General features: G+C 46.4%; 2 protein-coding genes and 1 non-coding gene across 7 annotated transcripts in view; 2 read left to right on the forward strand and 1 right to left on the reverse strand.

Moving 5' to 3' along the window:
- The window catches only part of TECPR2 (tectonin beta-propeller repeat containing 2), a 143,788-nt gene extending 133,593 nt beyond the window's left edge, over positions 1 to 10,195 (reverse strand). Inside the window, exon 1 of one of the 3 annotated variants that reach the window (XM_055288102.2) lies at positions 10,005 to 10,195. The gene's annotated coding sequence lies outside the window, so the exon portion shown is untranslated. Of the gene's footprint in view, positions 1 to 1,892; positions 3,504 to 10,004 lie in introns of those variants that run through there. The other 2 variants (XM_055288103.2, XM_063643823.1) reach the window with 2 other exon arrangements.
- On the forward strand, positions 9,683 to 27,933 carry CINP (cyclin dependent kinase 2 interacting protein). Of its 3 annotated transcripts, none has more exons than XM_063643906.1 (5): positions 9,683 to 9,704; positions 13,863 to 14,031; positions 17,535 to 17,664; positions 24,526 to 24,655; positions 25,814 to 27,432. In XM_063643906.1, the coding sequence occupies exons 1-5, from the start codon at positions 9,698 to 9,700 to the stop codon at positions 26,014 to 26,016; spliced, it is 639 nt and encodes a 212-aa protein (XP_063499976.1). In that variant the 5' UTR covers positions 9,683 to 9,697; the 3' UTR covers positions 26,017 to 27,432. The 3 variants fall into 3 exon arrangements, with proteins under 3 accessions (XP_063499976.1, XP_055144126.1, XP_055144127.1); XM_055288151.2 differs by lacking the exon at positions 9,683 to 9,704 and adding an exon at positions 10,199 to 10,279; XM_055288152.2 differs by lacking the exons at positions 9,683 to 9,704; positions 24,526 to 24,655 and adding an exon at positions 10,199 to 10,279 and having other exon boundaries at positions 25,814 to 27,933.
- Positions 14,560 to 14,663, forward strand: LOC129489082 (small nucleolar RNA U13). The gene has a single exon (XR_008659895.1). It is a non-coding gene; the product is annotated as a small nucleolar RNA U13 (small nucleolar RNA).

Here is a 27,933-nt window from a genome sequence, read left to right on the forward strand (position 1 = left end):
GTTCGAGTGATTCTTGTGCCTCAGCCTCCCGAGTAGCTGGGATTACAGGTGCCTGCCACCAGGCCTGGCTAATTTTTGTATTTTTAGTAGAGATGGGGTTTCACCATGTTGATCACGCTGGTCTTGAACTCCTGACCTCAGGTGATCCACCCACCTTGGCCTCCCAAAGTGCTGGGATTACAGGCTTGAGCCACCACGCCCAGACTTGCTGGGATTACAGGTGTGAACCACCATGCCCGGCTTCAAAAATTTGTTAATAGGATAGAAAAATACAAAGAAGGCCGGGCGCGGTGGCTCACACCTGTAAACCCCAGCACTTTGGGAGACTGGGGGGGGGGGTGGATCACCTGAGGTTGGGAGTTCAAGACCAGCCTGACCAACATGGAGAAACTCCGTCTCTACTAAAAATACAAAATTAGCCGGGTGTGGTGGTGCATGCCTGTAATCCCAGCCACTTGGGAGGCTGAGGCAGGAGAATTGCTTGAACCCAGAAGGCGGAGGTTGTGGTGAGCCAAGATCGTGCCATTGCAGTCCAGCCTGGGCAACGAGAGTGAAACTCAATCTCAAAAAAAAAAAAAAAAAGAAAAGAAAAGTACAAAGGCGGCTAGGTGTGGTAGCTCACACCTGTAATCCTAGCACTTTGGGAGGCCAAGGCGGGTAGATCACTTGAGGCCAGAAATTTGAGACCAGCCTGGGAAACACAGCAAGATCCTGACTCTACAAAAAATACAAAAAGTAGCCAGGTGTGGTGGTGCACAGAGAATCACTTGAGCCCAGGAGATCAAGGCTGCAGTGAGCTGATTATACCACTGTACTCCAGCCTGGGTGACAGAGTGAGACCCTGTCTCAAAATAAAAGGACAAAGAAATAAAGAAAAGTCACAGTCTCATCATACTGAGATATGCCATATACACAGATAGCTACAGATATATGTATGTAAACATATATGCACACACACAGACTTTTTCACTTAATAAATCATGAGTATTTTCCATGTCATTAAATATTCCCCTAGAATGTGATTTTTAGTGACTATACAGAAAAACTGCAGAGAACACACTGTATGGATAAACCAAAATTTTCTCAACCAAAAGATTTTAATTTCGCCATCATAAACAACAGAAATATATCCAAGCATATTCTTGGAGTACACTTCAAGAGGTGAAGATGTTGAATTAAAAAAAAATGTATTGCCAAACTGCCCTGAAGAATGTTCATATCAATTTATGCCTCACACATGTTTTTCCAAAGGACATCTAGAGGCCCGTAAGCCACAGCACCCAGATGAGTCAGGACAGCCATGCCTGGGGGCCAGGTGCCCAGGAAGTCCCCAGCGGGCACAAGAAAATCCATGCTATTTCCCCATCTGGGGAACTCTGGATGAGCTTAGCATCAGGCTTGCCTGTCCTTCGCCCACCATTCAGACAGGAGGAGCAGGTTGAGGCCAACTCCCAGCAAAACTGTCCTCCTGGCAGAAAGAGTGTCTAGGACAGGCTGAGGAGGAGGCATAGAGCCACTGTCTCACTGTCCTGCACTAGGTTTGGGAAAAACAATGCAGACTCAACAAACATTTCTGCTAAGACTTTCTGCTCCTCCTCCTTACCCAATTTTCACCCAACTCCATGTTCCACCTCACCCAACTCCCAGGTCTCAGACCCACAGCCACAGAACTGACTCTCTTTCCACCGAGGAAGAACTGTACAATGAGTGGCTAATGATACTGAAGTGAAAAAGACCTGAGTTCAAATCCCAATGCTCCTAAAACTACCTGAGGCACCCTGGAAAAATTGCTTAACCTCTCTAGATCTCCATTTACCATCTGAAATGGGATTAGTAAAACTTACATCCTAGCTATAAACTCAGAGTAAATGAACAATGTCAAAAACACTTACCTATCTTGTATCTTCTACCAGCTGCTTGGGCCATGCTGACCAAGCCAGAAAAGGAGCATCATCCCTGATCCCTCCTCCTCTCCTCTCCATGTCACTGATTCTCCATTCAGTACATCTCCCACACACCCCAGTGTGTCACCCCTAGCTCAGGCCACCACTACCTCTCACCTGCAGCTCTCTCTGGTGCCCAGCTCATCTGCCCGCCTCTCCCTCTCCGTCATCCACGTGGCAAACAGAGGGATTTTCCTGATGTGCAAAGCTGATGTCATCACTCCCTTGGTTAACATTCTGCAGTGGTCCCCATCCTCCTCCTGCTAAAGCCCAAGTGTTGCTGGCTTACAAGAACCTTGGTGATCTGGCCTCTGCCACCCCAGGATCTCTCACTTGTCCTCCAGCCACACTGAATTGCTTCCAATTACAACAGACCTGGCCTCTCACGTCCTGGCCTTCACACCTTCTACTACCTATCTCTGGAAGGCACTTTCGTATCTGCTTTAGCTGATGAGATCTCCTAGCAAACAAGCGGAAGTACTGAGCTCTTCACCAATAAGTATTGCCTAACGTTATTTCCTCCTTTAAAAATCTTATTACTAGCCTAGCGTGGTGGTTCACGTGTGTAATCCCAGCACTTTGGGAGCCCGAGGTGGGTGGATCACCTGAGGTCAGGAGTTTGAGACCAGCATGACCAACTTGGTGAAACCCCATCTCCACTAAAACACAAAAATTAGCTGGGCGTGGTGGGAGGTGCCCGTAATCCCAGCTACTCAGGTGGCTGAGGCAGGAGAATCGCTTGAACCCAGGAGGCAGAGGTTCCAGTGAACCGAGATAGCACCATTGCACTCCAACCTGGGCAACAAGAGTGAAACTCCGTCTCGAAAAAAAAGTTATTCCTCAGCCAGGCACGGTGGCTCACATCTGTAATCCCAGTACTTTGGGAGGCTGAGATGGGCAGATCACTTGAGCCCAGGGGTTTGTTTGTTTATTTATTTATTTATTTATTTTTGAGATGGAGTCTTGCTCTGTCACCCAGGCTGGAGTGCAGTGGTGTGATCTCGGCTCACTGCAAGCTCCACCTCCCGGGTTCATGCCATTCTCCTGCCTCAGCCTCCCGAGTATCTGGGACTACAGGCTCCCGCCACCACGCCCGGCTAATTTTTTTTTTTTTTTTTTTTTTAGTAGAGACGGGGTTTCACTGTGTTAGCGAGGACGGTCTCGATCTCCTGACCTTGTGATCCACCTGCCTCGGCCTCCCAAAGTGCTGGGATTACAGGCGTGAGCCACCGCGCTCGATCGAGCCCAGGGGTTTGACATCAGCCTGGGCAACATGACAAAACTCTGTCTCTACAAAAAATTAGCCAGGTGTGGTGGTGCGTGCCTGTAGTCCCATCTACTCAGGAGGCTGAGGCATGAGAATCGATTGAGTCCGGAGGATCGACTGAACCTGGAGGATCCACTGAGCCCGGGAGTTTGAGGCTGCAGTGAGCCATGATCGAGCCACTGCACTCCAGCCTAGGCGACAGAGCAAGACCCCACCTCAAATCAATCGATCAATAAACATTTTTTAAAAATAAAAATATTTTTCCTTATAGCAGCTCTGTCAAATGATGACATTTAGCTTTCAAGAATCCATCCTCTTGATTTGATGCTATCCACTGACAGCTCGCAGGCTCTACACAGGAAGGGCTTTGAGACTGCAGTCTAGCTAGAAGGGAGTCAAGAGATTTGCCTCAAAAGTGCATTTGCAGAGCAAGTGCACTATTCTACTCAGATAATATGTTTATTTGTGGTGGCTTAGAAAGTCTTAGTGGGTATTACAAAAGGTCAGAATCCCTGACCATCTCCTCGGCACACTCAGTGATAATCCTACCAAAAGCAACTTCAGAACCCAGGGAGGGAGCGCAGGGCTGCCCTTGCTAGGCTCCAGCAGGTATTAGAAACTGTCACAATTGTCCAGCAGGTAACAGCATAATCACATTTTGAATCAAAAGTGTTGTTCAAGCTGAAATCCTAGTATTCACCCTCAATTCCTCTGTTTCCCTCACCCGTACAACAACCTCTCAACTCAGTCCATCAGCCCTATCTCCAAGCCTCCCTCAAGCCTGGCCTCCTCACCAACTCTGTGGCCATGCCACAGTAGAAGCTATCATATCCCTCGCCTACATTGCTGCCATGGTCTTCCACGCCTGCCCCTAGAAGCCAGGCTCATTCAGCCGTCAAAATTAGCTCTCTGACTTCACTGAAATGAAATACACTTGTGCTCCAAAGGGCACCATCAAGAAAGTAAAAATACATCTAATCCACACCACCGACAAAAATTAAAAAAATATGACAACCCAGAAAATGGAAGAAAATATCTGGTGGTTATATATCTGATAAAGAGATTTTATCCAGAATATATAAAGAGCTCTTATAACTCAATAATAAAAAGACAATTTTAAAAGCTGGGTGCAGTGGCACATGGCTATAGTCTCGGCTACTTGGAAGGCTGGGGTGGGAAGATCACTTGAACCCAGGAATTTGAGACCAGCCTGATCAACACAGCAAGACTTCATCTCAAAACAACAACAAAAGACAATTTTACAATGGGCAAGGTCTAAGAAACATTTCTCCAAAGAAGACACACAAATGCCCAGTAAGGCTGGGCACAGTGGCTCACATCTATAATCCCAGCACTTTGGGAGGCCGAGGCAGGTGGATCACCTGAGGCTGGGAGTTTGAGACCAGCCTGGCCAACATGGTGAAACCCTGTCTCTACTAAAAATACAAAAATTACGTGGGCATAGTGGCGCACATCTGTAATCCCAGCTACTCAGGAGGCCGAAGGAACAAGAATCACTTGAACCCAAGAGGTGGAGGTTGTAGTGAGCCAAGATCGCGCCACTGCCCTCCAGCCTGGGCAACAGAGTGAGACTTTATTTCAAAAAAAAAAAAAAAAAAAGGCCAATAAGCACAGAAAAAGATGCTCAACATCATTAATCATCAGGGAAATGCAAATCGAAACCACCAGGAGATACCACTTCATACCCACTAGGGTATGAACAAGTGTTAGCAAGGATGTGGAGAAAACTGTATACATTGCTGGTGAAAAATAAAATGGTGCAGCCACCAGTCGGCAGTTCTTCAAAAGGTGACAGAGTTACCATATGACCCAGAAATTCTATTCCTAGGTTTATGCCCAATAGAAATGATGGAAATGATAACATATCCACAAAGAATTTGTAGATAAATGTTCATAATATCACCACTCATAATAGCCAAAATGTCAAAACAACCTAACTGTCCATCAATTGATGAATGGACAAACAAAATGTGGTCTATCCACACAATGGCAGCCTGTTCAGCAATAAAAACGAGTGAAGTACTGATTCATGCTACAGCATGGAGGAATCCTGAGAACACTATGCTAAGTGAAAGCAACCAGGCACAAAACACCACATATTGTATGATTCCATGTATACGAAATGTCTAGAATAGAGAGCTGTAGGCAGAGTAGGTCAGTGGTTGCCCAGGGCTGGGAGAAGGGGTTAGGGTGTATTGCTGAAGGGTACGGAGTTTCCTTTTAGGGTGATGAGAAAGTTCTAAAATTGACGTAGTGATGGTTGCATAGCTGTGAATACAGTAAAACCATTGAATTGTATATAAATGGGTGAACTGTGTGGCATGTAAATTATATCTCAATAAAGCTGTTACCCCCCAAAAAACAAAGGAAAAAATCAGTTCCTTCAAAGAGAAATCAGACCATACTACCCATTCTACTCAAAATTCCTCTCTGGTTCCCCAGTGCTCTAACAACAAAAACCAAATGCCCCGTGTGGTCTGAGCCCTTTGCAGCTCCCCTGTCACCTCTCTACCTGTCTCCACTTGTCCTCCAAGTTCTAGCTCCACTGACCCACTCTGTCCCGCTCAGGTTTCATAATTATTTCCTCTATGCGGAATGAATGATCTTCTCACTCCATTTATCTGGCTTCTTCTCAACCGTGGGGTCTCAGCTTAAATATCACCACCACAGAAAGGCCTTCTCTGACCAGATCACTTAAGAGTACCCAACTGTCCCTTCTTTCCTCTATCATATGTGCTTCATAATCCTCATTACAACCTCTAATTGCTTTATTTGCTAAACCATTTAAAAATCCTCTCTCCTATGAGAGTGTAAGCAACGTGAATTTTCTCTTGCTTACCAAGGTAAATCGTAGTATCTAATAGTATCTTTGGCACAGAGTAGATGCTCAGTAAAGATTTGTTAACTTCAGGTCTTACTGCAAAACAATAGCCTCAATCCAATCTTTAAAATTGGGCTGGGCATGGTGGCTCATGCCTGTAATCCCAGCACTTTGGGAGGCCGAGGTGGGAGGATCGCTTGAGGCCAGGAATTCAAGACCAGTCTGGCCAACATGACAAAACCCATCTCTACTAAAAAATACAAAAATTAGCCGGGTATGGTGGCACACACCTGTAATCCTAGCTACTTGGGAGGCTGAGGCAGGAGAATCACTTGAACCTTGGAGGTGGAGGCTGCAGTGAACCAAGATCGTGCCACTGCACTCCAGCCTGGGTGACAGAATGATACTCCATCTCAAAAATAAATAAATAAATAAAAATATAATGAATAATGCTTCCTTAGTCATGAATATTTCAGTTAAAAAAATACAAAACACCACTCTATGGCATCCTTCAAGTTACGATGCTTCCTTTCCCCACTAGCCCCATCAATCTCATAACCCTGGAAGGTGGCAGCTAGCCTTCACTGCTGACTGCTATCACCCAACTGTCACCCAGATGGACGATTTCTCAAAACTGGAGTTAGGACTAATATAGAGACTAAGTCATCCACTTAGCTGTACAATAACCATGTTATCAGAGTGCTCTGACTACACTAATGGTTTAAGGATTCTCTCCAAAATCCCTAGGAAGCAACAATTCGTATCCCTATTATAGAATCTATGTTTGAAATCTGGCTACGACATCTATTAATTATTTAAGTATTAAATTCTTAAGGAGGAACGTAATGAGACTGAGGCTGTCACTTATCTTCCAGACAAAATTTTGTCACTTCCTTGCTCCCATCCCCATTGGCTACCCAATGGTCACAACCTAAAGCCTAACACAAGCATGGAAAGTAGACATTATGACAAAACAGTCTATATCTAACTTCATCTCAGGCCACTCTTCCATCCACACACTGTGCACTCCCTACCCTTTAGCAATCACCCCTCTACCCGCTTCTTCTCCCAGCCCTGGGCAACCACTGATCTCCTCTCTGTCTACAGCTCGCCTATTCTGGACATTTCATTAAATGGAATCATATAATATGTGGTGTTTTGTGTTTGGTTGCTTCCACTTAGCATAATGTTCTCAAGGTTCCTCCATGTTGTAGCACAAATCAGTGCTTCGTTCCTTTTTATTGCTGAACAGGCTTCCATTGTGTAGACAGGCCACATTTTGTTTGTCCATCCATCAGCTTTCCATCACAGTCCCTGCACACACCATAACCTGTATGTCTCTGCAGAACAAAGTCCCTTTCCACTCTTCCCTATTCCCCCATATGTACCCTGTAAGAACTAGTCCTCCTCCACCAGGAAGCCTTCATAAATTCCCTCAGATACTTGGTTGGTCTTTCTCTGCTTTCATAGAACTCCATGATGGCAGTTATCACACAGCACCATCATTATCTGTTTTCTCTCCCCTTCAATGGACTCTTTCTCATCTTTACCTATGTTCTTCTAGTCTATATACTTTGCGGTGCTTCAAAAGACCAATAAAAAGTATGGTACAATCAATGCTCAATACATGTTTGTTGAATGAATCTCTCTCAAAGCACTGTGCTAGATTCACCCAAGTATGATAGCCCTAAATATAAAATAGCGGCAAAAATTCAGTGGAACTCTTATGTCCAGGTCCAAAGAATACATTCATTTTAAATTGAACACACATCTTGAGTAACAGCTCCCTTCTACCTTAGCAATTCACAAAGCCATCAACTACGCCCTTCTAATTTTACTGAGCTCTGTGCATTACTGAATCTAGAAATCTCTTCATGCTTGACACCAAAGCTTTTCATTATAACCCTTTCCTGATCTATTCCTCATCTTCCCAAGTTCAATCAACTGTCTCTGCCTGATGCCTTTTTCCTTCCTTTTCTTCCCACTAAGTTCTAGTAGCCATTTTTTTCAACTCATACAGAGGCTAATACGAAATGAGATTCTCCCCAAACTTAAGTGTAACTTCTTTAAGAAAAAATTGGAAGGCCGGGCGCGGTGGCTCACGCTTGTAATCCCAGCACGTTGGGAGGCCGAGGCGGGCGGATCACGAGGTCAGGAGATCGAGACCACGGTGAAACCCCGTCTCTACTAAAAATACAAAAAAATTAGCCGGGCGTGGTGGCGGGCGCCTGTAGTCCCAGCTACTTGGAGAGGCTGAGGCAGGAGAATGGCGTGAACCCGGGAGGCGGAGCTTGCAGTGAGCCGAGATTGCGCCACTGCACTCCAGCCTGGGCGACAGAGCGAGACTCCGTCTCAAAAAAAAAAAAAAAAAAAAAAAAAAAGAAAAAATTGGAAAAAAAAATCCAGTAGATGCCAGTCTTCTACTGAAAAAGACATGTGGGTGTAATACGGCTGATGCCTAACAAAAGCTACTTCCTAGTCACTCCTTCAGAAGAGGGTTATCCTCATTCCATCTTCCCCACCACTGGTTTTCCAAGGCAGTCCTGAAAATTCAATTTGTGTGTCCCCTACATCTGCACTTAGTTCTCCCTTTTAAAGTTCAAGGGCCAGACCATGATCTCCCTGAGGCAGTGACCGGGTCTGTCTGATTCACCATAGCATCCCTAGAGCCAGCCTGGCACAGTGCTGGCACACGATGGCGAAATAACCACCAATACGGGACGTAAGTCAGGTTAACAACAACAAAAACAAGGTCAGAGGTTTATCAAGGTACATTATAGCTGGGTGTGAGACAACACAAAGTCCTGCAGCTTAAAAGACCAGGAATCACTGGTGATCACAAGAAGCTACAGTGGCTTCATTCCCTGATTCTACCTATGCCTGGCATTTGGGTTTGGAGATTTCCCAGAACTCTGTTTACGAGACCTTGGCTGCAAGGAGGCAGTCAACAAGTGCAACTGATCACTCCAGTACATGAGAAAAGGATGCACCCAGGCTGGTATCCCACATTCTGCCAACAAATGGAACATAAGTCACAGAACAGAATAAAATTCCTGAATCCCAATAAGAAAGAGAGGGAGAAAAAAGTGCAGGGAAGAGAAATAGAAGTAGAGAAGGAGAAACTAAAGTCATGAGAAGTCAGAGACATATCAGAAGGGACTAGAGGGAGAGAAGGCAGGCTAGCACAGATGACAGCAGGGGCTCACCTTTACTGAAATGTACAGCGGCAGGCGCCGTGCTTAACTTTACATGCACTGACCCATTTAATCCTCTTACCAAGCCAGAAGTAGAAACTATTCTCATCTCCATTCCACTAGTGATGAAACTGGAGCGGAGTGAGGTAGGGCATTTGCCCCAGCACAGAGCTAGGAAGGCGCCGCTGTGACCTGCCCGGCTCTGACTCCAGGACACCCCATCCTTTAACACTTACTACCTATTCTGCCTCCCAGGCCTTCAAATAGGATTGGGAAAGGAGTCATTCGCTTATCCATTCATCGAACACTGAACACCAACTGGATGAGTGTCAAGGCCTGGGGCCAGGCGCCGGTGGGCGGATGTAAGGGACGCGGGCTGCGAGTGGGGGACAGAACGCGACGTCAATCTTAAGGCGAAGGAGCAGAGACAGCGGCCAGACCGGCAGCCGGGATGCAGGGTGGGGCCTGGGGCCGAGGGCGCGGGGCGCGCAGCGGAGGCCTGAGGAGGGGCGGGTGGCCCCTGCTCCCCGCTGCGGACCGCCGGCTTCTGCGGGCGGCGAGCCAGGCGCTCCGTGTTTTGTGGCATTTAGTGTCCGCCACTCCGCGCGGGCGAGACTGCGGGCGAGGGAGACGGGGTGGACGGGCATGGAGACCCTGCGGGGCTGAGGCAAGGGAAGAGTGGCCCGGGGGAGGCCGAGGAGGGGCGCGGGGCCAGGCGTCGGGGGCGTCGGGGCCGCCTGCGGCGTCGCCGGACTCACCTCCCGCGGCAGCCCCTCCGGACTCGTCGGCCCCGCCGGGCCGGAGGAGGCGGGGATGGACTCCGGGCCGCGGGGGCTGCCGGGAGCCTGTTCCCTGGGCAACGGGGCCGGAACCGGGGCCAGCACCGAAGAGCGGCAGCTGGCTCCGCCAAGGGCTAGAGCGGCAGAGCCACAAGTGGCAGCGGGCGGGGGCGGACGTGACGCAAATGCGTTTCCGGCGGGGGTGGGCGGGGCTTCGCGTCTCCATCTAGGGATATCTGCGGACCGTATGGAAGGTGCGTGAGATCGGTTCCTTTCCCAGGGTGGGGTGGCTTTTAATGTTGCTGCTTGGGCCGCAGGTTGGACCCGAAGCTCAGGAGCTCCCCGGATTAAATGAGGTTAAATGGAGGTCCGCTGTCTTGCCCCAGCCTAGCCCGCAGGCCCCGCGCAGCCTCTGCAGGCTGCTCGGGACACAGTTTTGCCGAGCCTCCGTTTTTTCACATGTGGAGTAACAGATGAACGGGACGATATACGCAAATGAGTGTCAGCAGATCAGACACCCAAATTGTAATTATTGTCACTATAAATTAGCACTAACAGAGTTCACTGGGTGCCAAGTCTTGCATGCTCCTCTCCTCCAGAAACTCCTCTTTGAACTGCCCTCAGTCAGAACATTCTGCTTGTGATGAAAGCTGGCTTTCGCCTAGTGCTCAGTCTGCTGAGTACTGTTCCAAGAACTTTAAGTGGATCATCTCATTTGAACCTCACAGTGGTCCCATGAAGTAATGTCAACCCCATTTTGCAGATGGGGAGTCGAGGCTCAGAGGGGATAAGTAACGTAGCCACTGTGCCCTCACCCTACCCTGTCCTGTGACGCTGATGACTGGTCTGTCTTTACTAGCTCTTGAGTTTCTTGAAGTCAGTTATGTTTTTGGTTCCTAAATATGTGCCCCGTATGAGTCAGGCTGACCATGAATCAGATGTGATCCTGCCCTCAGAATCTCCTGTTGGGGGGAAAACCCTTAGACAATTATAGAACAGGTGGTAAGAGCTATTCCTCCATTTACCTCATTTTATGCAAAGCCGCCTATGTGTGGAAGATTTGAAAGAGAACAAGACATAGGTCCTACCCTAGTCGAATTTCCAGTTTAGCAGGGAATATAGACATTAAACAAGAAAATACACTCCACTGGTGAATATCATGATAGCAGAATTATAGGATGTACCACATATCTAGTGGTGAGTCGTAACCCAACCTGGGGGATCCAGGAATACTTCTCTGTGGAAATGACTTTCTAAAAACCTAAATCAGATAATTTCACTGCCCTACGCAGAGCTCATTGCTCACTCTCCATTGTATTAGGTTGCTGCAAAAGTAATGGCAGTTTTGGCCATTAAAAGTAATGGCAAAACCTGTTACTTTTGCACGAAGCTAATACTTAGAAGAAGTCTAAACTTCTTTTTTTTTTTTTTTTTGCATTTTTTTGGTTGTTGTTTTGTTTTTTTTGTTTTGTTTTTGAGACGGAGTCTCGCTCTGTCGCCCAGGCTGGAGTGCAGTGGCGCGATCTGGGCTCACTGCAAGCTCCGCCTCCCGAGTTCACGCCAGTCTCCTGCCTCAGCCTCCCGAGTAGCTGGGACTACAGGCGCCCGCCACCACGCCCGGCTGATTTTTTGTATTTTTATAGTAGAGATGGAGTTTCACTGTGTTAGCCAGGATGGTCTCTATCTCCTGACCTCGTGATCCGCCCGCCTTGGCCTCCCAAAGTGCTGGGATTACAGGCGTGAGCCACTGCGCTGGGCCCAAACTTCTTATCTTGGCCTATTAGGTTCTAGTTGTGTGATCACCTCCTCACCCACTAGTCCTTTTCTGTCCATTTCATTCCAGCACACTGGTTTTTTTGTTTGCTTGTTTATTTTGTTTTGTTTTGTTTTCTGTTTTTTGAACTCACCAACCTTATTCTTATAATTAGGGCACATACTACTGACCTACCCTATTTCTGGCTTTTCATCATTCAAATCTCAGCCTAAATGACACCTTCTCAGGGGGTCACACTAACACAAGACCCTATTTTATTTTCCACACACACTTATCGTGATCTGAACTGATCGTGGTCATTTAATTGTTTATTATCTGCCTCCCCTTTGGAAAGTAAGTTCCATGAAAACGGTCCTGATCTGTCTCATTCAATCACTTCATTCCCCCATGCCTGGCATATTGTAGGCAATAAGCAAATATTTGTTGTTTAAGTAAAGAACGAATGATAAATCAAGATGATATTTAAAAGTGAGGATACTAAGTATGAGTCAGGGGAGTGGGGACACACACGGATAGGAAAAACATTCCAGGTCAAAGTCAGAACTTGTACAGAGCCAGCTCTGAGGCACAGAGGGCAAGTAGGAAAGGGTGAAGCTGAAGTGGCAGGCAGAGCTTGGATAGTAGAGGCCCTTGAGCTAACAGGTGAGATACTAGGTTTTTGCCATGTGCCAGGCCTCACAGCTTCACATATATTATCTAATCTCAGCAATCCTATGAAGTAGATACCATTTTTATTCCCATTTTGCAGATGAAAATGTTGAGGCTGTCTGAAAGGTATATATATTAACTTGCCCAAGATCTCACAGGTGGCAGAGCTGGGGTTCAGACGCAAGCAGTGTGGTCTTCTGACTTGAGGCATCAAACCATCCAGCTGTTTTGTGTCCTGGATTCCTCAAGGGAACTTTATTCTGTGGGCCGTGAGAAGCCTTTGCGGGGTTCCAAGTAGAGAAGGCGAGAGGGCACAGGAGGGTTGGGGGAGAACAAACAACCTGAGTTGGCTCTTGGTGGTCAGGGGGTTGCTTCCTACAGGCAGTGGGATCCGGGTGCATCTTGGAGGATGGGCGTCGTGAGCCTGAGGAGGGAAGGAGCTTTCCTGCAGAGAGAACATGTGCAAAGGCCTGCAGGCACCTCAGCTTTTCTTGAGACGGAGTCTCGCTCTGTCGCCCAGGCTGGAGTGCAGTGGCGCAATCTCGGCTCACTGCAAGCTCCGCCTCCTGGGTTCACGCCATTCTCCTGCCTCAGCCTCTCCGAGTAGCTGGGACTACAGGCACCCGCCACCACGCCCGGCTGATTTTTTTGTATTTTTAGTAGAGACGGGGTTTCACCGTGGTCTCGATCTCCTGACCTCGTGATCCGCCCGCCTCAGCCTCCCAAAGTGCTGGGATTACAAGCGTGAGCTACCGCGCCCAGCCCAAAGGCACCTCAGCTTTTCAAGAGCTGCCAGTAGTTCATTTTCGCTGGAGATTGATGCAGGGGCCAAGGTGTGGGTTGATGTACGTGTTGATGTGGACGGGTAGCTAGGTCTGGAAGGATTTTGGACTTCCTCCTGATTTCAAGCGGGGCAGTGGCAGCATCGTGATCAACTCTGCATCTCTGTTGTCTCAGTGTCTTGAAATGATTAACACTCATGAGCCATGCCACTCTGAACAAATTTAAAGTATCAGAGTGCCTGAGACTAGATAGTGGAAGTACTCAGGAGTCAGGGCTAGATTATCCTGTAGGGAAGGTAACGTGAGCCATTGAAGAGTTTTAGCAGAAAGTCACAACTTTACCTTATTTCCAATCTTTGGAAAACAAAGGGCTTAAGGTAAAAACTTTGTGGAGCCATTAAGCTGGAAAAGGATTCAGCTATATCTGGTGAATCTTAAAATGTTAAAAGTATTCTATGTTGTCTTCTTCCAGGAACTTTCACATTCATTCAGACTTTGTAGTTTCCACATTTATTTGTCCAGTTGATACAGCATTTCAGATAGTTTTACTGTTGAAAATTATGAGGACATTTGCCCTCCAACTATGATTGTATATTCCATGATAATAATTTTGTTTCTTTTATACCCTATCAGCAAAGACTCTTGGAATTGTAACACCCAGAAAACCTGTCTTATCTGTCAGTGCAAGAAAAATTAAGGACAATGCGGCTGATTGGCACAATTTAATCCTGAAGTGGGAAACCCTCAATGATGCAGGTTTTACCACTGCAAATAATATTGCCAACTTGAAAATCAGTTTATCGTAAGTACATACTGGTTTTTCATGCTCTAAGTTTTTCACCCTTAATAACTGGGGAAATATCAACATGAATAAATTTTAAAATAAAATATTAAGCAAAAAAAGCAAGGGGTAAGATGACACATGTAAGTATAAATTGTATTGTACATTTTAAATACAAAATTATATTCCATATATATATATATATATATATATATATATATATTTTTTTTTTTTTTTTTTGGAGACAAAGTCTCACTCTGTTGCCCAGGCTGGAGTGCGATGGCGCGATCTCAGCTCACTGCAACCTCCACTGCCCGGGTTCAAGCGATTCTCCTGCCTCAGCCTCCGGAGTAGCTGGTATTATAGGTGCCTGTCACCACACCTGGATAATTTTTGTATTTTTAGTAGAGACAAGGTTTCACCATGTTAGGCTGGTCTCGAACTCCTGACCTCACATGATCCACCTGCCTCAGCCTCCCAAAGTGCTGGGATTACAGGTGTGAGCCACCGTGCCTGGCTATTCTGATTTTTAAAACCACAGATTCTTTGATTCTTTTGTAGTTCATAGGCATAATGATTGGGTTTTCATGCTCATGTATGACCTGTACCTTCCTCAAACTTTGCTATGATGTTGGCACATTACCTAGCTGATACGGAAAAAACTACCACGAATTCTTTTCGTCCATTTTTGGATTTTACATAAACAAAAAACATATATTATTGTTTCCTTTATATCTCACTTTCTTTTTCTGTTTTTTATTTTTTATTTTTGGAGACGAGTCTCACTCTATCCCCCAGGCTGGAGTGCAATGGCGTGATCTTGGCTTACTCTAACCTCTGCCTGCCAGGTTCAAGTAATTCTCCTGCCTCAGCCTCCTGAGTAGCTGGAATTACAGGTGCCTGCCACCATGCCCGGCTAATTTTTGTATTTTTAGTAGAGACAGAGTTTCGCCATGTTGGCCAGGCTGGTCTTGAACTCCTGACCTCAAGTGATCCACCCACCTCGGCCTCCCTAAATGCTGGGATTACAGGTGTGAGCCACCACACCCAGCCATGTCTCACTGTCTTTCAACATGGAAGCCATCCGTGTAATGTAGAGCCACTATTCTGGTTCTATTCTTTCTCATTGCTGCTTAATAGTGTTTATCTATATTAGACCTCTCACACTGGCTTATCAACTAAGTTATATAATATTCTCAATCTTTTGTTGTCATTTCAACAGTGTGCACAGCATCTTTCCCAAGAATAGATTCCATCTCAAGAAACCACCTTCTTTGCTCATCCATAAGAAACAATTCCTCATCTGTTCAAGTTTTCTCATGAGATTGCAGCAATTCAGTTCCATCTTCAGACCCCACTTCCAGTTCTGGTTCTCTTGCTTTTTCCACTGGCAGAGTAGATTTAACATCATTCTTAAGGACCCTAGGAATTTAAGAATGGTAAATGAGCATTGGATTCAACTTAAAGTCACTAATTGCAATATCCCCTAATAAGAGGGTCAGCCTGTCTCTTGAAGCTTTGAAGCCTGTCATTGACTTCTCTGTAGTTGTGAATGTCTTGGATGGCATTTTCTTCTAATAGAAGGCTGTTTCATCTACACTGAAATCTGTTGTGTCATGTAGCCACCTTCTTCTGGATAACTTGCTCCAGCTTCTACATTAGCATTTGCAGCTTCACCTTGCACTTTTATGTTATGGAGATGGCTTTTGTCCTTAAACCTCATGAACCAAATCCTGCTAGTCTCAAACTGTTCTTCTGTAACTTCCTCATGTCTCTCAGCCTTCACAGAATTGAAGAGAGTTAGGGTCCTGCTGTGTATTAGGCTTTGACTTAAGGGAATGCTGTGTCTGGTTTGATCTTCCATCGAGACCACTCAAACTTTCTCCATATCCGCACTAAGGTGTTCACTCATCTTTCACATGTTCACTGGAGTAGCACCTTTAATTTTCTTCAATAACTTTTCCTTTGCCTTCACAACTTGGCCAACTGTTTGGCACAAGGGGCCTAGTTTTCAGCTTATCTTAGCTTTTTTTTTTTTTTTTTTTTGTAGAGACGGAGTCTCACTCTGTTGCTCAGGCTGGAGTGCAATGGTGCAATCTTGGCTCACTGCAACCTCTGCCTCCCGGGTTCAAGCAATTCTCCTGCCTCTGCCTCCCAATGGGCTGGGACTACAGGCGCACACCGCCACACCCAGCTAATTTCTTTTGTATTTTAGTAGAGACGGAGTTTCACGTGTTGCCCAGGCTGGTCTTGAATCCCTGAGCTCAGGCAATCCGCCCGCCTTGGCCTCCCAAAGTGCTAGGATTACAGGCGTGAACCACCGCACCTGGCCCCTTATCTCAGCTTTTGACATGCCTTCCTCACTAAGCTTAATCATTTCTAGCTTTTAATTTTTTTGTTTCTTTAATTGGCCAAAGTATAGCTTTTGATTGAAAATGAGAGATATGCAACTCTTCCTTTCACTTGTACACTTAGAGGCCAATGTAGGGCTATTAATTGGCTTGATTTCAATATCCTCCTATTTCAGGGAAAGGGAGGCCCAAGGAGATGGGGAGAAATGGGAGCAGCCAGTCAGTGGAGCAGTCAGAACACACAACATTCATTCATTAAGCTCGCTGTTATATATGAACATGGTTAATGACACCTCAAAACAAACTAGTAATATCAACGATTACCAATCACAGATCATAGATATAATGAAAAAGTTTGAAATATTGTTAAGAATTACCAAAATATGATACAGAGACATGAAGTAAGCACATGCTATTGGCAAAATGGCGCTGATTGACTTGCTCTACATACAGAGGGTTGCCACAAACCTTCAATTTGTAAAAAATGCATTATCTGTGAAACTCAGTAAGGTGAAGCACAATAAAATGAGGCGTGCCTGTATTCCTGGATTGTGAACTCTTTGAGGAAATGATCCATGTCTTATTCATCTTTGTACATCCAGCACCATGCCCTATGCCAAGGATACCACACAGCTGAATTTTTTTTTTTTTTTTTGAGACAGTCTTGCTCTTTTGCACAGGCTAAGTGCAGTGGTGCTATAACGGCTCGCTGCAGCCTTGACTTTCTGGGCTTAAGTGATCCTCCCACCTCAGCCTCCTAAGTAGCTGGGACCACATGTGTGTCCCACCGTGCCCAGCTAATTTTTACTTTTAATTTTTGTGGAGATGAGGTCTCACTATGTTGCCCAGGCTAGACTCAAACTCCTGGACTCAAGCAGTCCTCCTGCGTCCACCCCCCAAAGTGTTGGGATTACAGGCATGAGCCACCAAAACCAGCTGTCACGTGACTGAATTTAACTGACTTATTTTGGTGCAAAATTGAGTGACCAATGGACATATTCATTGCACATATAAATAATAACTAAATTTGTATCATAATGATATGAAAGAACAATGCTTATGCAAAATGTCCCACATAACGATGTGGATATAGAGGTTTGTAGAATTTATTATAAGGAAATAAGGCAAGCTTAAAGAGTATGTTTTGTACACATTATTTTCTATTTTGTTTAGGAATAAAAACAAGATAGAACTAGACAGCAGCAGCCCAGCCTCGAAGGAAAATGAAGAAAAGGTGTGTCTGGACTATAACGAGGAACTGGAGAAGCTGTGTGAGGAACTGCAGGCCACCGTGGATGGGTTGGTAAGACATAAAGATGCAGGCCACTTGTGGTCACTGTCGCTGAATCCGATGGACCTATTTGGGGTTCGCTTGACCATTGGCCATCCCTTCCTCCTTCTCTGTCCCCTCTGATGTCCTCTTCCTCTGCCTGCCGCGTAAATCTCAATGTTCCCCAAGATGCTGTCTTAGACACTCCTCCTGTGCATCATCCGGGGACGTTTCACCCACTTTTCAGGCTCATCACATAGTAAATTTTTTTTTTTTTCTGTGAGATGGAGTTTTCCTTTGTCGCCCAGGCTGGAGAGCAGTGGCGTGATCTTGGCTCACCACAACCTCCGCCCCCTGGGCTCAAGCGATTCTCCTGTCTCAGCCTCCAGAGTAGCTGGGACTACAGGCATCCGCCACCACGCCTGGCTAATTTTTGTATTTTTAGTTGAGACAGGGTTTCACCATATTGGTCAGGCTGGTCTCAAACTCCTGACCTCAGGTGATCAACCTGCTGGCCTCCCAAAGGGCTGGGATTATAGGCATGAGCCACCACGCCCAGCCACAGAGTAAATATTTTAGGCTTCTAGGGCCAGCCAGTCTCTGTCTCAGCTACTCATCTCTGCCACATAGGACTAAACAGCCATAGACAATATATGCATAAATGGATGTGGCTGTGTTCCATGAAAACTTTTATCTTTGTTTTTTGGATTTTTTTTTTTTTTTTTTTTGAGATGGAGTCTCACTCTGTCACCCAGGGTGGAGTGCAGTAGCACAATCTCGGCTCACTGCAAACTCCGCCTCCCAGGTACAAGCGATTCTCCTGCTTTAGCCTCCCAGGTAGCTGGGATTACAGGCTTGCGCCACCACATGAGCTAATTTTTGTATTTTTAGTAGAGATAGCATTTCACCATGTTGACCAGGCTGGTCTCGAACTCCTGACCTCAAGTGATCCGCCTGCCTCAGCCTCCCAAACTGCTGGGATTACAGGCATGAGCCACTGCACCTGGCCTTTTTTGTTTTTGTTTTTGTTTTTGAGACAGGGTCTCACTCTGCCGCTGAGGCTGGAGTGCAGTGGCGAGATCTTGGCTCACTGCAACCTCCGCCTCCCGGGTTCAAGCAATTCTTGTGCCTCAACCTTCCACATAGCTGGGATCGCAGGTGTGCGCCACCATGCCCAGCTAATTGTTGTATTTTTAGTAGAGATAGGGTTTCACCATGTTGGCCAGGCTGGTCTCGAAGTCCTGGCCTCAAGTGATCCACCCACCTCAGCCTCCCAAAGTGTTGGGATTACAGGCATGAGCCACTGCACCCATACAGGAAAACTGTCTTTTTTTTTTTTTTTTTTTTTTTTTTTGAGACAGAGTCTTGCTCTGTCGCCCAGGCTAGAGTACAGTAACGTGATCTTGGCTCACTGCAATCTCCATCTCCCAGTTTCAAACGATTCTCCCATCTCAGCGTCCTGAGTAACTGGGATTACAGGTGCATGTCACCATGCCCGTCTAATTTTTGTATTTTTAATAGAGACAGGTCTTCGCCACATTGGCTAGGCTGGTCTTGAACTCCTGACCTCAAGTGATCCGCCCACCTCGGCCTCCCGGAGTGCTGGGATTACAGGCATGAGCCATTATGTTCGTCCAGGAAAACTTTATCTTTGGACACTGAAATTAGAATTTTGTATAATTTTTATGAGTCACAATCACTATTGTCCTTTTGGTTTTTTTTAACCATTTAAAAATGTAAAAACCATCTTAGCTTGTGGGCCATGCAGAAACAGGCTATGGGCCAGAATTGACCTGTGTTTCAGGGATAGTTTGCCCATCCCTGATACAGCACGTAAGAGACTAAAGTGTTTGTTTAATGAACTAATAACTAAATTTCAATACCTACCATACTGGCCACCAGATGTGAAGATAACACCACCTTATTTCTTTGCTAGGCACAGGAAATTAGGTTTTACACATATTTGAATTTGGATAACTGAAGCTTACCCATAAACATTTAAGATCTTTATATTTTCATCTTTTTGTTTGTTTGGAGACAAGGTCTCGCTGTGGAATGCAGTAGCATGATCACAGCTCACTCTAGCCTTTACTTCCTGGGCTTAAGTGATCTTCTTGCCTCAGCCTCCCGAGTAGCTGGGACTACAAGCATGAACCATCATGCCCGGCTAATTTTTAAAATTTGTTTGTAGAGACGGGGTTCTCATGTTGGCCAGGTTGGTCTCAAACTCCTGACATGAAGTGATCTTCCCACCTTGGCCTCCCAAAGGGCTGGGATCACAGGCGTGAGCCCTGGCATCCTGCCTTAGCTTTTCCATCATGTCTTCTTTTGGCTTCAGGATTCCGTATGACATTGAGTCCCCGTGTTTCCTTAGGCTCCTTTTGGCCATGACAGTTTCTCAGACTTCCCTGTTTTTGATGACTTTGACAATGTTGAGGGATGCTGGTCAGGTATTTTGTAGAATGTCCCTCAATTGAGGTTTCTCTGATGTTTTTCTCCTAATTAGACTGAGGTTATGGGTTTTTTTCAGAGGAGGACCACAGAAGTAAAGTGCCATTTCTATCACGTCATATCGAGGGCACGTGCTAGACATACTGTCATCAGGACTTTTCTTGGGTCACCTATTGCCTGGGCTGGTCTCAAACTCCTGGGCTCAAGCAATGCTCCCACCTCAGCCCCCCAAAGTGCTGGGATTCCAGGCGTGAGCCACTGTGCGCAGCCTGGACTTTCCACTGTTGAAGTTGACGTTGATCACCTGGCTGCGCAGTGTTTCCAGGTTCCTCTGCTGTGACGTTGCTCTTTCTCCTCCTCCCATGATGTGCTCTTTGGCAGGAAGTCACTATGAGTAGCCCACACCTAGGGGGTAGGGATGTATTCACCACCTTCTTGAGGGTGCAGTATCTACATAAATTATTTGCAATTATTCTGCATGGGAGATTTGTTCCCTCCCTCCCATTTGTTAACTTTTTTTTTTTTTTTTGAGACGGAGTTTCACTCTTGTCACCCAAGCTGGAGTGCAGTGGGGCGATCTCGGCCCACCACAACCTCTGCCTCCTGGGTTCAAGTGATTCTCCTGTCTCAGCTTCCCAAGTAGCTGGGATTACAGGTGCCTGCCACCTCACCCAGCTAATTGTTGTATTTTTATTTGTTTTTTTTAAATTTTTGTTTTGGCCAGGCGCAGTGGCTCATGCCTGTAATCCCAGCACTCTAGGAGGCCAAGGCAGGTGGATCACCTGAGGTCAGGAGTTTGAGACCAGCATGGCCAACCAACATAGTGAAACCCCATCTCTACTAAAAATACAAAAAATTAGCCAGGGGTGGTGGCGGGCACCTGCAATCCCAGCTACTTGGGAGGCTGAGGCAGAAGAATCACTTTCGGAGGTTGCAGTTAGCCGAGATCAAGCCGCTGCACTCCCGTCTGGGCGACAGAGTGAGATTCTGTCTCAAAAAAAAAAAAAAAAAGTCTGGGCGCGGTGGCTCATGCCTGTAATCCCAGCACTTTGGGAGGCTGAGGTGGGTGGATCACAAGGTCAGGAGTCCAAGACCAGCCTGGCCAAGATGGTGAAAGCCTATCTCTACTAAAAATACAAAAATTAGCTGGGCATGGTGGCGGGTGCCTGTGATTTCAGCTACTTGGGAGGCTGAGGCAGAGAATTGCTTGAACCCAGGAGGCAGAGGTTGTAGTAAGCTGAGATCGCGCCACTGCACTCCAGCCTGGGCGACAGAGTGAGACTCTGTCCAAAAAAAAAAAAAAGAAAGAAAAAGAAAAGTGGTTTGGGAATAAGTTCTCATTCTATGTTCAAAACCACAAGTTGATTTTTTTTTTTTTTTTCCAAGACGGAGTCTCGCTCTGTCACCCAGGCTGGAGTGCAGTGGCGCAATCTCAGCTCACTGCAAGCTCTGCCTCCCGGGTTCACGCCATTCTCCTGCCTCAGCCTCTCCGAGTAGCTGGGAGTACAGGCGCCCGCCACCATGCCCGACTAATTTTTTGTATTTTTAGTAGAGACGGGGTTTCACCGTGGTCTCGATCTCCTGACCTCGTGATCCGCCCGCCTCGGCCTCCCAAAGTGCTGGGATTACAAGCGTGAGCCACCGCGCCCGGCCCAAAAGTTGATTTTATAGGGTATTATTATTTTTCCTATTTTCCTCTATCCGTTAAAGAGATTGGTTTCCAGGCCTGGTCTGTGTCTTTCATAACTTTGACTTTCTGGGGGTTTCATGCACCGTTCTCCCTGAGCTGGGCTAACATTTCACTGTGGTCTGTGTTTGCTGTGGGAAGAAGCCACCGATGTTGAAATGTAAGGGTCTGCTGTTTATGCACTGTTCATTCAAGGCTGCACGTGCCTATGTGACTTGAATTCTTTATTGATGGCTGAGCTACAGGATTGAGCATGACTTCTTGCCTGGGGTCAAGCCTCCAGAATTTTCCTTAGTCTCCTGTAATCAGCTTTTCTTAGAATCAGGTGGCACCAGGGAGCTGCTGCAGGACTCAGGAAAGAGCAGAGGATTGGGTGTTAAAACTTGGTGTCGGCTGGGCGCGGTGGCTCACGCGTGTAATCCCAGCACTTTGGGAGGCTGAGGTGGGCGGATCACGAGGTCAGGAGATCGAGACCATCCTGGCTAACACAGTGAAACCCCATCTCTGCTAGAAATACCAAAAAGTTAGCCGGGCGCGGTGGCGGGCGCCTGTAGTCCCAGCTACTCGGGAGGCTGAGGCAGGAGAATGGTGTGAACCCGGGAGGCAGAGCTTGCAGTGAGCGGAGATCGCGCCACTGCACTCCAGCCTGGGCAACAAAGCGAGATTCCGTCTCAAAAAAAAAAAAAAAAAAAACTTGGTGTCAGAAGGCATGGTATCGAGTTCTGGCCTCATCCCTCCTCAGCTCAACCTTGAGCAGTTTCCCAGCTGTGAAACGGAACTGACGAGTCCTGCCTCTTGGGGTTGGGCCAAATAAAATATCAAACCTTAAAAGATTTGGAAAACTACTTAAGTCCTTTAAAAATTAACATTAGCTGAATTTAGTGCTTGCCACTTCCAATGTAATTGGAGGGTGGTTGGAAGGACCAAGTAAAGGAATTAAGGTTTTTGACAATTTATATATCTTTTCTTATTTCCCCCATGTATGTAAAGTCAACTACACTTATGAGTTCAAAATTTGGTCTTTATAGACCTACGCTACTTAAATCTGAAATTCTAGTTACTTCACCCATTAATTTTCTTTATCCTTTATATCTCCAAGTAGGTGCTTCACAAATACTAACTCACTTAATCCTCTTCACCACACTGTGAAAGTAAGCCCGCCATTGCCCCTATTCTGTGCTGCCTGGTGTGTGCACCAGGGATGGTTTAGTGTCTCCCACAAGTGGCCATGCACATCATGCACGGCTTAGGACAGAGCTTGGCTCACGCTGAGGGACCGTCAATGGCAGCTCGCCACATTTCCTTCCTTCCTGCGTGAAGTGTGCAGGGCTCCCTTTCTGAGTTGCCATTTTATAAACAAGGAAGTCAAGGAGGTTTCCATAAATAAAAGCAGTTAATAAGAGAGAATCAGGCCTGGTGCGGTGTCTCATGCCTAGAATCCCAGCACTTTGGGCGGCCGAGGCAGGCGGATCATGAGTTCAGGAGATCGAGACCAGCCTGGCCAACATGGTGAAACCCCATCTCTACTAAAAACACACAAATTAGCTGGGCGTGGTGGCACATGCCTGTAATCCCAGCTACTTGGGAGGCCGAGGCAGGAGAATCGCTTGAACCAGGGAGTCAGAGGTTGCAGTGAACCAAGATCTTGCCACTGCACTCCAGCCTGGCACTGCATTCCAGCTTGGCAACAGAGCGAGACTCCATCTCAAAAAAAAAAAAAAAAAAAAAAAAAAAAAGAGCATCAGAAACGAGCTCATTTGATAAAAGAGAGAGAGATCATCAGAAATGAGCTCATTTGATGCCTTTCTCTCTCACTTCTTTTTTTTTTTTTTTCTTCTTTTTTTTTTTTTGAGACGGAGTCTTGCTCTGTAGCCCAGGCTGGAGTGCAGTGGCGCGATCTCGGCTCACTGCAAGCTCTGCCTCCCCGGTTCACACCATTCTCCTGCCTCAGCCTCCCGAGTAGCTGGGACTACAGGCGCCCGCCACTATGCCTGGCTAATTTTTTGTATTTTTAGTAGAGACGGGGTTTCACCATGTTAGCCAGGATGGTCTCGATCTCCTGACCTCGTGATCCGCCCACCTCGGCCTCCCAAAGTACTGGGATTACAGGCGTGAGCCACTGCGCCCGGCCTATCTCTCACTTCTTAAAAGCAGCAAGAGCCAGCCAGGCATGGTGGCACATGCCTGTATAATCCCAACACTTTGGGAGGCTGAGGCAGGAGGATTGCTGGAGCCCAAGAGTTAGAGACCAGCCTGGGCAACATAACGAGACCCTATCTCTACAAATTAAAAAAAATTAGCTGGGCATGGTGGTGCACACCTGTGATCCCAGCTACTTGGGAGGCTGAGGTACCGGCGGTTGAGGCTGCATAAGGCATGATCATGCCACAAAGAATGAGACCCTGTCGCAAAAAAGAAAAAGGCAGCAAGAGCCTGCCTTGGGATTCCTCCAGGTCTTTGGGTCTAAGACATTAGTGCTGTTTGGAAATCCTAGTGAAATGGCACTCGGAAACCTTTCTTGCTCTAGGACTGGAAATCTGGGGTTTATTACCAAAGTAATTCAAATTAATGAAATCATAGCAACTGTCCACCTTTGTCCCCCTGGGAATTTGCTGTATGTAAAGTTAGCAGTGTTTAGTTATTGGAATTTTTATCATAATAGACTTACACTTCTTAGCTTTGAAATCTTATAGTTATTGAATCTGAGACTGGAGATTTCAAATAATATTATCATATTCCAAATGAATATCTTTCAGACCAAAATACAGGTGAAAATGGAAAAGCTGTCTTCAACTACCAAGGGAATTTGTGAACTAGAAAACTACCATTATGGGGAGGAGAGTAAACGACCCCCTCTGTTCCACACGTGGCCTACAACCCATTTCTGTAAGTAGTTCCTTCTCAGTTGATTTGCAGGAGGGTAAAGGTTATTAAGGGCATTTAGTATCTTTTACATCTGGTACTTTAAGAAGATGCCAAGGCTTTCAAATTCAGTGCATAAGTATCGGGAGGAAAGGAGACAGAGGCATCTTAAACATTTCTTCTTGGCTTTAATTACCTGGTTATCAGCAGAGTATATTAAACATAGAGACCCGTGAAGCAAGCTGCTGTTATTAGGCCTCTAAAACCAATGGACAGAGTGAATTCCACCTCCTCTGTGGCAGCAGAAATCTCTCATTTTGTGGGGGGAAAGGGAAGAAAGGAGTTTTTTTGGTTTGTTGAGGTTTTTCTTTTGTTTTTTGTTTTAATTAAAAAACAAATTGAGGTCACTGCAGCCAACCTCATGGAAGATGACTGGGAAAAATGAAACCCATGGCTTCAGTAAACTCTATGAGGCACTTCTTAAAGGGTTACTTTTAGCTTTATTAGTTCAAGACAAGGGTAAGCTATTTGATGTTGATCTGAGACTTTTTAAATAAGGCAGGAAAGGGTAAAATCACCTAGTGGAATGTGTTTAGTGAAATATTGTCAGTTTGAGGAGAATCTCCTACTGATAATCACTGTAGGTCACCTAAGAGTCAAGTAGAAAAGGTTATATATACTTTTTTTGAGACAGAGTCTCGCTCTGTCACGCATGCTGGAGTGTAGTGGTGCAATCTTGGCTTACTACAGCCTCCGCCTCCCAGGCACAAGCAATTCTCGTGCCTCAGCCTCCCAAGTAGCTGAGATTACAGGCACGTGCCACCACACCTGGCTAGTTTTTGTATGTTTTAGTAGAGACAGGGTTTCACCATGTTGGCCAGGCTGGTCTCAAACTCCTGAACTCAGGTGATCCACCCACTTGGGCCTCCCAAAGTGCTGGGATTACAGGTGTGGGCCACCACACCTGGCCTATATACACTTTTTATTTCACTCTGCTGACCATGTTACCGAATTGTACTCATCTGCACCAGCTAGAGTGGTAAACTCCATCGGGCCCTTCTTCCCCTCAGTGCTGTTGCTGATTCTGGTTTTTAATCAAGAGCTGTTAAAAATGTGGTTCTTCCCGAGTCGAGACTATGTTCTTGAATCACTGCCATTAAGGGAGACTCACGTTTCTTTCAGATGAGGTTTCGCATAAGCTCTTGGAGATGTACAGGAAGGAGCTGCTCCTGAAGTGCACAGTGGCCAAGGAGCTTGCACACGCCGGGGATCCCGACCTCACCCTGAGCTACTTGTCCATGTGGCTGCACCAGCCCTACGTGGAGAGCGACAGCAGGCTGCATCTGGAGAGCATGCTGCTGGAGACAGGCCACCGAGCTCTGTGACGTCCCGAGACGGCTGCGGACACTGGCTCCTTCCACGTCTCACCAGGCAGACAGTCTGCCTAGGACCCAGTGCCGCAGGCCTGGATCAGACCCCAGGATCAGACCTTCTTGGGGTCTTCTGGCCAGAGTTTGTCACCAGCCCCGTGGCCTCTCCAGGCATGCCCATGCCCACAACGCGCAGCCAGCCCCACGTGGTGCCGCTCAGCCTTCTCTGCCCCTCCTGGGAATCCGTCACTCATGGGTGCTTCGGAGTAAAATCAATGAGTTTCTGAGCAGAATGAGTGAGTGATCTAGTTTCTATAAATTAGGCATGCTTTACACATTACGTTTGTGTAGAAAATCCCTGGTTTAATATTTTCACTTTATGCCTATCTGATTGTTGAAGTTTTTATGAGACTATATTAGTTTTTGGGCCAGGTGCGGTGGCTCGCACCTGTAATCCCAGCACTTTGGGAGGCCGAGGTGGGCGGATCACTTGAGGTTCAGAGTTCAAGTCCAGCCTGGCCAACGTGATGAAACCCTGTCTCTACTAAAAATACAAAAATCAACTGGCGTGGTGGTACGTGCCTGCAATCCCAGCTACTCGAGAGGCTGAGGCAGGAGAATCGCTTGAACCAGGAGGCAGAGGCTGCTGTGAGCCATTGCACTCCAGCCTGGGCGACAGACTGGGACTTCGTCTTAAATAATAAGATCCCATGGAGTTAAAATGAAGTTTGACATCATGAAAATGAAAATAACCTACAAAAAAGTTGCTGCTGTTTGCATACTGGGGACGTGACAAGTGGTATAAACTGTCTTCCCTGGCATTCTTCTGACACAAATCCTCGAGTTTCACAATGTTTGCAGCCATTTCCAGAGTTAACATACTAGGTTAGAATGAGGGAAAGGTGACAGTTTTGAAACAGACTGAAGAGACTGGTCAAAAGCTAGGGTGTGGGGAGAATGTGAAGGTATGCAAAAGCCTACTTTGTTTCTTTTTTTAATGGAGTCTCGCTCTGTCACCAGGCTGGTGTGCAGTGGCACGATCTCAGCTCACTGCAACCTCCGCCTCCTGGGTTCAAGTGATTCTCATGCCTCAGCCTCCAGAGTAGTTGGGATTACAGGCACGCGCTGCCACGCCCAGCTAATTTTTGTATTTTTAGTAGAGACGGGGTTTCACCACGTTGGCCAAGATGGTCTCCATCTCCTGACCTCGTGATCCACCCGCCTCGCCCTCCCAAAGTGCTGGGATTACAGGCGTGAGCCACTGCGCCCGGCCTGCAAAAACCTACTTTAAACTCTTCTTTTTTTGTGGCATTACTCGTTACATGGTTTCTATATCTGTGTTTGCCTTTTTGTAAGTTCTCTGATCCCAAACTGTTTATATTCTGTGGGACTGTGTATATAGTGATACTTAATAAATAGCAGTTTTAGTTTTTTGGTTTTTTTATAAGAGATAGGCTCTTACCATGTGGCCCAAGTAGTGTCAAACTCCTGAGGTCAAGGGATCCTCTGTTCTCAGTCTCCTCAGAGACTACAGTCATGCCCTGCCCAGCCCAGCAATAATGTTGTTGTTGTTTTTAGATACAGGGTCTTGCTCTGTTGTCCAGGCTAGAATGCAGTGGCGTGATTGTAGCTCACTGTAATCTCAACCTCAAACTCCTGTGCTCAGGTGATCCTCCTGCCTCAGCCTCCAGAGTAGCTGGGACTGTAGGCATGCATAACCACGTCCGGCTAAATTTTTTATGTTTACTTTTTAGAGTTGGGGGTCTTGCTATGTTGCCCTGGCTTGCCTTGAACTCCTGGCCTCAAGTGATCCTCCTGCCTCGGCTTCCCAAAGTGCTGGGATTATAGGTGTGAACCACTGCACCTGGCCAAGTATAGTTTTTAATTGTGTCATTTTAGTATTTAACTATAAATACTATTTATCTAAGTTCA

This window comes from Symphalangus syndactylus, chromosome 8, assembly GCF_028878055.3.
Source record: "Symphalangus syndactylus isolate Jambi chromosome 8, NHGRI_mSymSyn1-v2.1_pri, whole genome shotgun sequence".
NCBI classification, from domain to species: domain Eukaryota; kingdom Metazoa; phylum Chordata; class Mammalia; order Primates; family Hylobatidae; genus Symphalangus; species Symphalangus syndactylus.